This window comes from Cajanus cajan, chromosome 2 (genome assembly GCF_000230855.2).
Source record: "Cajanus cajan strain Asha chromosome 2, NIPB_CcT2T_4, whole genome shotgun sequence".
NCBI classification, from domain to species: Eukaryota; Viridiplantae; Streptophyta; class Magnoliopsida; order Fabales; family Fabaceae; genus Cajanus; species Cajanus cajan.
In genome coordinates, this window is record NC_138518.1 from 66063926 (window position 1) to 66074240 (window position 10315).

Below are 10315 nucleotides of genomic sequence, written 5' to 3' on the forward strand. Positions count from 1 at the left end.
TAAAAATATATCGTTAGTAACTCTTAAAATAGAAAGAAATGTTCACAATAGCGCACGTGATGACTCCCTGTAAATTTAACAAAACAAGTTCACATTGTAAGAATTAAACACAAATGTGGCGTGAATGCATATGTGCCTAGTCAAAATCGCAGCAATCATACATATAAAAGAAGTAGCGTTACTATTAAAAATCCCATAAATTGGCATTGTGGAAATTTATCCGCAGTGATGGCTAGCAGCATAAAAGCACAAAAGAAATAGGACTCCTGAAATGATCTAATAATTCCACTTTAGAACATTTTGTATTCTTTCTTGCAATAAGTGATTACACATTGGTTGAAGCTAACTGCTCAACAACACATCATTCTTAGAATACATCTGGTATTCCTATACTCAATGACTTTCAATTTCAATGAAAGAATCTATAGAGTTACAACAAAAATCAAGAACATATAAAAATGGGAATGAATATTACCATTATAACACAGGAACAGAAATAGACATCGGAAGTGAAACATCACTCACAAAGCTTGTAGTATTCCTAGTTGAAGCTGAGTCACTAGCAAATGCATAACCCACACCTAATCCACCATAATGCAGAGATGCATTTTCACATCTCTGAAACACTCTAGCAAGTGAAGCTGCCTTTCTTCTTGCCCTCTTTGTCCCTGTGAAAAGCAAAGTTTGAAGCAATCCGGCCAAAGCTGGTGCCTTAACCACCCTCTCGGTTGCAGCTTTGCCGCCACTCCTGCACAGCTCCAACAATGCTGCAACTGCATTCTCTTTACCTCTCGGCGTTCCACAACGCATCATTCCAATCAATCCAGCAACCGCTGCTTCCTCCTTTACCACAGCTACGGCACCAACCGGCTGCCGAACAATCAAGGCCAAGGCACCAGCTGCTTCCTCAGCAACTCCTTCATTCCCCAAAGCCACAACCATAGCCTTGACTGCCCCTGCCTCTATCATTCTCAAACAATTCTCAGTGTGAGTGGAGAGATTAAACAATGCTGTAACAGCATCCTTCTTCCCTCTTTGAGTCCCCTCTTGCAACAACCATGCCAGTGCTTCAACAGCTCCCACATTATCAGCGATTCGCTTCTTATACTCATGGACAGCAGAGAGGCTGAACAATGTTGCAGCAGCATTCTCCCTTGCCTCAGTTGTGAGCCCGAATTGCAGCACCTCAACTATTGATCCCAGACACCCTTCCTCCTCCATGATCATACTTTTATTCCTTTCATAAATAGACAAGTTGAGCAATGCAGTCACAGAATTCTCCTGTGCGACAGCATTAGGAGAGGAAAGCAAGTTCCTAAGATGAGGAATGGCCCCAGCTTGCGCGATGAAGGCGCGATTTTCCTTTCCAGTTTTCGCCAGCAATCTTATCTCCCTAGCAGCAAGAGTCTTTGCAGCCTGCGACCCATCAGCGAGTTGTTGAATGAGAAGCGTGGCGGTCCCTCTGTTAGCTGCAAGGGCAGCTTGACAAGCTGATGCAAACATCTCAACAGATGCATCAGCCACCTCAGGGGGGTCATAGGGTACCCCATGTGCAGTGCACCACTGCATAATCAAATTCCTAAGAGCACGATTAGGGACAAGCCTATTATGACTAAGCAATTGCCCCGTTTTGGGACAAGTACAATGTCCCTCCTCCATCCACCTCCATATACACCTCCTATCATAAGTTTGACCGGTGGAAATTATCACAGGATCACTCATCAAATCCAATGAAATAGGACAGCAAAAGTCCTTGGGAACAGTCAAAAACGTTTCAGCAATTTCCTGAGTAATCAACCTCTTCCTCCCCTTCTTCTGAATCTCAATTTCCAATTCTTCCTCAAATCCAAACAATAAAAACCTGCAATACCTTGTGATAGCCACCATGCCATTAAGCACAGGAACTGTTGGCTCAACATCGCCCTCATGATTCACAATCTGCTCCTCCAAGGCTTCAACCTCCACCCTGCAACTATTAGCATCAACAATCTGCAACTTATCCACAAAGAAACACTTCAAGTCCTTAGAATCAGGAACCCTTCCATTCTCAAACTCATCAAGAAACCAATAGAACCTTATCCTAAGTGCATCATCTTTCTTGTCTATGAACAATTTGGCCTTTTTGGATTGTCTCTGCAACAACTCAATCTGTTCCCTAATATCATCACTGAGGCCAACCTCCCCAACGGGGAAAACATCCAAAAGGGTCGAGAATTCTTGGCTCAAATCATGGAAGTGACCAGAAACACAATGGTTCTGAAGCAACAGCCACAACTTGCTCGATTGGGCACAGTAATCAAGAAGAATCTTGGAGCGATACAGCAACAGATAAAGCTCCTTCAAGCAGAGCACCACCGTGGGGGGAAGAGCGCCGCCGCCGGAGTCTCTCAAACACTCTAACATTGACCGAAAAATCTCGACTTTTCCGATGAGGGAACGCGAGTTCCGGCGCTGGAAGGGGAACCGGTGGCCGGAGAAGCAGGACGCGACTTCGCCGGCGACGGAGATGAGCGTCTCCACCAGCATCACGCCGGAGAGGTCAACCGGCGCCAGAAACGCCTCCAGAGACGGCGAGCGACGCCGCCGGAGCGACGAGAAAATTGCCCCAGAAGCCATCGGAAATTTAATTTTGTATTTTCCGAAATTGGGTGGCACCCAGATGGTGATTTGAGGAACGGTGCTATTTCCCCAAGGAAAGGGGATATTTTTGGAGTGGTGAGAGATTTTGGCGGAAAGTGTTTTGTGGGTTTGGAAACGGTGGCATGCTATGAACCAGTTTAGCGGTGGTTGAGTGAATGTTTAAAGAAGTGTGAATTTGGAAGTCACGAGAGAGATGAAGTTAGGATTGGATTATGCTAATAATTTCGGCCAAATCCGCGTATGTGGAAACAAAGGGACTGAATTTCCAAAGACTTTTGTGTTCTTTGGGTCATAAATTATTATAAATTTCTCTCACTACGAAATTCAATGGAGCCGTCCTCCAGAAAATGACTTTCCTTGCTTTGACGGGTCATTATGTAATGTGTTTCTATTCAGATTATGGTCTTTTTATTTTTTTATTTATTTTTTTTAATTGTTTAACTTTGCTGTAACTGGAAGAGGAAGGAAGATGGTGAACCCTCCCAGGGAGAGAGACAAGAGGGTCAGGGGTTTGGGTTTTTTTTTTTTTTTTTTTTTTTTTACTTCTGGTCTGAGTAAAAAGAAAAAGGGTAAAAAAGGGGGCTTGGTTGGACTTCGTAAATTAGATTGTGCAATTTTGGTTTAGGGTTCTTGATAAGATGTGGCCCTGCGGTCAGAGTTTGTGAAACGGGGTCTAGTGGGAATAAAATGAATTGGGCATCTATGAATCTATGATTCTATTCTATGAAGGTTAGGTTTTTGCATGTCGTTTGGGTTTTGACTTTCATTGCAAAGTGGAGGGAGTGATGTCCTTTTTCAAAATAATAATAATAAAGATGTGGTAAAAAAAATATATCTTTAAATTAAGCCAATATTCAGATTCGTTTATTTATTTTTATTGTTTGTGTCCCATTTTTTTTTAAAGGAATAACTATTTTAAAAAGCTCTTACAAGAATGAAAAATTAAACATATTTAACTATATATACACTTAAATTATTATTTAAATTAGAGAGATCGAGACACTTCATATTTCTAATAGTTATATGAATGAGATATTAAATGATTATAAGTGATTATTTCAAGATAATATGAAAATTTATTTTTTTAATATTTAAGAGATATAATAATTCACTAAAAAGTGAAGACTAAAAACGATTTACAAACATTGATATTCCTTTATATTAGGTGTAGATTAAAAAATATTATTATTATAAAATAGACTAAATATGCATTAATATATAGAGAGGCAAAATAAATATAATTATTATTGATGTTTTTTTAATAAATAAAATGAAGTTCAATTTAAAAAATGGAAATAATATATTTTCATTAATAAATGAAAATAATGTTTTTAATGATAAAAAAGTTTTAAAAATCTTTAAAAAAACATATTGAAAAATTGTTATAAAAGTTTTATTTGGGTAATGATATTTTTTTATTAGTAAAATGATAAATAAAAGATAATAATTTTAAGATTATCGAATAGATAACTAATGACATTAAGAGCACAAAACTGTAACGATCCAATATGATCTTTATCTTTAATGACTCAACAACTAACAACATGACAACTATTACTACTTAACATTTTGTCATACATTAAGTACTTTGACAAACATACCATGATAAATACATATAATCCTCTAAAATATTCAACAACAACATAAATTCATAAAAGTAGGAATATACACACATACATATATTCCTAACTTTTAATCAAGCAATATCGACAACATAGCTATATGAGAGTGGCACCAAAACAATATATATATTGTCATCCACTCAAAAGACCTCAAAAATGCATTTCATTAAGCATCACTATTTTGTTTTCATATGGAATATGATTATCGTAGTTCAATCACATAAAAACAGATGAAAGGTAAGCTAAAGTTCAAAGAATGAGTATATACAACATAGAATATGAACTACTATCATAACAACACCATTTTATGCTCAACTTATCAATCAACCCAGATAAACATTTTCAACATAGCATATGTGTCATATAACACAACAACATAATCATCACAAGTCAACATCTCATATGGACAACACAATTCAATCTCACATCATATGCACAATACAATAACTATATGTGTCATCACATATTTCAACTATAATGTGGATGAGTGATCTAAGTAGCTTGATCCTATTGAACGAACAATACGATATTTTCAATCCAGCTAGATCAACAATCATTTGGGATATCAATCCCTAACAACATGATTTCTTGAATATTGTCACTTAAACTAGGAAATTTAGTATTTTTGTCAAGGTAGAACAACTTAAGTGTGAGTCTCCTATGGCATTAGCTAGTAAAACTCATCCACATATGAGATTAGTCTGTCAATTACCACAAAATATTATGCCCTTCTAGTATTTAGTTAGAGATTATAATTCTTAACCATGTACCTTACTCTAATTTGGTTGTTTTATACATGTATACTTCGACCTAACCCACATACAGATTAACAATGATCGCTTGTAGTCGGTATGTCTCGACCTAGCCTACATATTGTATCCACTAAGGGTCTTAAAGAAGACTCAACTATCCTCTTCAAGGGTCAATATCCCAAGAAAGAGTTTTCAACAAAATTGGACTCTTTGAGCGTCACAACACAATATCCTCACAATGAGGTATGCAACTTTAAAACAACTTATCCTTTAAGTCGATCAACACAATATAACTAATGCCAAAGCATTCCCAATACAACTATTCAACTAAACAACATGTAACTTAACTCAACTTCAACCTTAACATCCATTATATAGTATCCTAGATCAATGTATACAGATTCATCATGTTACATCAACATACAAAATATATATAGCACAACTTAATCATCATACAACATGTATTAGATCCAATTATCCTATACATGTTCACCAATTTCATCATAAAATAACAAGTTAATTTAAGGCAACCTACACCCAACGCTATTTACCCTACGTCTTCCTCACCCATGCTCGATGTCATACAACTCGTGCTCGGTGTGGATTAGGTAGGGGCCCATGGGCCCTCACACCTAGCATGAAAAAGTCCCACACCCGACCTCAATTTAATCGAAGATGATTCTCTCTCCTCAAGCCTAGTGTCGCTCCTTTAGCACCTGATGTCATTCTAGGCAAAGTTAATTCTCTAACCTCACGCTGAGCATCATTCAACCCATGCTCAGTGCTAGTTAAACCCGAGACAATTCTCTCTTCTCAACGTAATGCTACCAATCTTATGTTCGACGTGAACATGATAGAATGCCCTTAATTGAACCACATTCGATGTCATGAAGGTGCACCTGATGTGGCGATGAGTTCTACACTTGTAGACTCATGAATTTAGCTCAAACCACTTGAAAATCAAACAATTTCCAACATGCAACACTAGATAACACATGTACACTTCATACAACTCAAATCCAGCCCCATAAACAAATGCAACCACCAATTTGATCAATTCAACAATTTTCATCTCAAGCATGCTTCATAAACAATAAACCCCAATCCCTACAATTTCATTTGAATCACACAAGCAAACAACATCTTTATGTGAAATCAACTAACATACAAATCATTTATTCAATAAGAATCAAAGTTCGTAGTTTCTCTTACCTCTAAAAGTCTCAAAATTCGAGAAGGAGAGGAGAAGAAAGTAAAAGATGACTCTAAGCTTCCAACTCTGAGAAAACACTACTCCAACAACAATCCTCAACTTCACTGCTTCGGATCACCACTCAATGATAGCTCCAAGGGCTAAAAAGAAGAAGAAGGGTTCTTAGAAACCAAAATTCTTCTCTCCAAGTTATTTAGTGAAATGAGTTTATGAGACTTGAGTATCAAAATAAATCTTATATGTTTTTCCTTTCAAAATCAAATTGGACCATGGTCAAAGAAACCCTCAACTACCTAAAAACTCATAAGGAATTCATTAATTATAGAGTCTTTCAACTTAAAAAACAACAACTAACATAACAACACATATGCAAATAAAATCAACGACAAATTCTAAAATTCATTGGGTTGCAATCAATAATGATATTTAACAAAACTCTAATTCATAATAGTAATTCTAATATAATATATAGAATGGATTTCTTTCAAAATAATATTAAATTCAATTTAATAAAAAAATTATATAATTTTTTAATTAGAAAATATATATTTTTAAATATAAAAGGTTATTAAAAAATTTAAAAATTATTGTTGAAAACATATAACCAATTTTTTTGTTGTTGAATAATGATGTCTAAATATATTTTTAGGGTTAAACACATTTTTTGTCTTTATAAATATATAAAAAATTATTTTCAGTCTTTCATTTTTAAAAAAGTTGACTTTTGGTCTTCTATTTTTTTTAAAATGTATCAAATTTTATTTCCATTACAAATTTTGTTAGTTCAATTTAACAAAAACGCTTATTTACCAAACACATCATACATGTACACTTTTTTAAAAGATAAAAAATAGTAATATTAATTGAGCATCACAATTAAATTAAATTAATGAAGTTAGTGTCAAAAATAAATTTTTACGCATTTTTTTTATAAAAAAATCAAAAATCAGTGCTTCTAAAAATAACAATTAATTTATATATAGAGAGAGAGACGAAAAGATACTTAACCTAATATTTTGTTGCAATATTGTTGTTCTATTTTTTTTTTCACTAAAGTTTAAACTTATGATAGTGTACATCCTGCTCCTATGCCTCAACCTCTTATAACTGTCTCAATCATAATAGTTGATAATTATTTTAATTTCATATATAAGATGAATTTCCTAACACTTTAATCATACATGGTTAATGCTTATTATATGAACACAAAAGGTTGAACAAGTTCCAAGTAAATTACATTATTTAAACATGGAACAAAAGTTAGACAGTTAACAGCATTACTTACAAATTATTATTATTTATAAATAGAGTATAACACTTATAAAATATGGAGAGGGTAAAAACTAAAAATTGCTTAATTTGCTAGCCAAATGGGAAATGTTTGGAGATTACTTAGACTTTTGCTCTGCTTAATTTATTAGGGTTGATAATAATAATAAAAAAGTGGCTACTCTTTCTGGCAAGACACTAATTTTGGCCTGCTGCTTTTGTGACAAATAATTACAAGGACCGACTACGGAAATTTCAATTTGGAATCATCATTAACAAAACATAAATTCTTGGTAGTAAGTAATTAAGTATACGGCCCGTCAACAATATAGTATTTATTTCTCCTTAGAATGAATTGATGAATAACCACATAAAGTCACCCTTTCAAATAAGTATACTGAATTTTCAACTGGGCTTTTAAAACATAATACTTTTACGTGTTCTTCTTAGAAAATAAAAACCTCTAACCAGTAACCTCCTCTCTATTCAATGTGTCTTAATTTTATTATTTGACCGCTAAGGAGGGATTTGTTTAAACTTTAAAGCTAGCACATGCATTGCCTCTTCCATGGCTGAAAAATGCATATCACTTTTGGCCAGACCCTTTTTTATCTCTCAGAATAATGGTGGAGGGCTTCGCGATTTCAAATGTGTTTTTCATATACAGATACGTGAAAGATGTAAGAATTTGGAATAATAACTGAAAAATCTTTTATGTGTATATGTAAATTTAATAAATCTACATATTCTAAAGTAGTACATAAGTAAGTATATATATATAGTGACAAAAACATAAGTATATATGTAAACCACTAAAAATGAATGAAAGAGTTTGTCTTAAAATTATTACACAAAAATCATACTAAAATGTTTAAAAGATCAAATTTATTTGATACGAGGAAGGATTACATGACTGCAAGAGTAAGTTTTACTTAAGTAATTATATTCAATAACTTATTGTGCATGTTAAATTTTAATTATCTAACTGTTAAATTAAAAAAATTTATTATATAAATCAAGTTCTCAAAATTTTTAAGAATTTAAAAATTATATGATAATTCGTTATATAAATTCAAATCAATATATAAAATATTTTTATAATTATTTGAATTAATGAAAGAAAGTCTTAAATAACTTTTAATTTTTTTTTAAATTTGTAGACTAATTTATGCTTTAAGAACTAAATTATTAACTCAGTAAAAATTACTCTTTTAATTATTTAGTTTCATCATTTAATATTGCTAAAAAAATGTGTTGTTTACTCCCTTTTCCATAAAGCACTTAATCAAATGGAGCTCTATATTAGTTATAGGTTATATTTTGGATAACTTTTTTCGATGAATGTTTATAAAAAAATAAAATTAATCAAAATTCTTCCACAGGTGGAAAATAATTTATGAATCTTAGTTTTTGGAAAAACTAGTATGGTGACACGTTGGGGTCTACACTAATATATATATTTGAATGGTGAAAAATTATTATATAGTTGGAGAAGACTAACCAATTATATGATATATTATTATTCGTTTTTGTAATTTAAAAATGTGATTATAAGTTAGTAAGAGATTGAATGGGATAACATAATCATAGATTATATACAGTCAAACATATTGTTCCAATATGATTAAAAAAAAATTATATATATATATATATATATATATATATATATATATATAATTTTTTAGGTGTAGTCAGTCTCTAATTAAATAGAGTTTTACTTCGTTAATATACGTAAATGTATGTTAATAAAATATACATTGTATATTATTAAGATAAATTAAAATTTTAATTCTAATTATAAAACAATACCAATTTCATCTAACAAGCTGTATATAAATTTTATTCAGAAAAAAAAGCGTTTTAAAACAAAATAAAACAAACGGATCGAATATAATGCTCAATCTGCATACCATTTAATAGTTTGGACACATTGTCTCACATTTGTTATTTTAACTATCACTATTTTTTCTAATTTAAGTATTTCCTATATAAATATTCGAGAACATGAAATAATTGGAAGACAAGATAACAATTTTGTAATTAAAAAGTAAAAATAAAAAACACATATAAACTAGCCTTAATTTTTCCATTTCCTAATTTTAATTATAGTTATCTATTCCACTGTTAGTGTCTAGTGTGGAACAACTTGTGTATTAGCATTAGCATGCATATCGATGGTTGGATTATCTGGACTGTCTCATCTGTCAGTGATGCACTACTGTTCATTATTGGGCTGTCCGTTTAGCCCACTTTTTATTGCTTTCGGAACCTTTCTCTATATGCTTTTGTGTCTAATCTTTGTTACACTCATCTTATTTATTAGAAATATCTTTCATTCTTTTTCTTACATATAAATACTTTTTCCTATATTTTTTTTTTTTTTTCAAATAATGTTTACATATCTACTCTTCCGCATTTTTTCCTTTAGAAATTACTCTTCAAAATAATATATGTTTATCCCGAAAATTACTTTATAGGATGACAAAGAGATGCAAATATAATGTTATGTTCGTTCTGTTCTATAACATGCATCTTTCGACCCAACGAAAGAAAATAGTTAATTCCACCTAATATATTAGAATTCTAATTGTTAAAATTATTATAAACACCTGTTTGCATTTTCAATTTTATATTGTTATATATATCTTTATACTTTGGACAAAAAATTGTCTTATGATTTTTTGAACAATACAAAATAAGATTTTCGTCATCTTCTCCTTCATCTTATTTTTTCTACCACATGATTTTTTTAAATCAAACACACAACTATTATATTTGTCCTATCTATTAACACGATTTTTAATAAATCAAACAAACAA

General features: G+C 32.3%; 1 protein-coding gene across 1 annotated transcript; it reads right to left on the reverse strand.

The window, feature by feature from the left end:
• Positions 1 to 272: 272 nt before the first annotated feature.
• Positions 273 to 3008, reverse strand: LOC109815514 (U-box domain-containing protein 17). Its single transcript, XM_020380264.3, has one exon. The coding sequence runs from the start codon at positions 2614 to 2616 to the stop codon at positions 478 to 480; it is 2139 nt and encodes a 712-aa protein (XP_020235853.2). The 5' UTR covers positions 2617 to 3008; the 3' UTR covers positions 273 to 477.
• Between the last annotated feature and the right edge of the window lie 7307 nt (positions 3009 to 10315).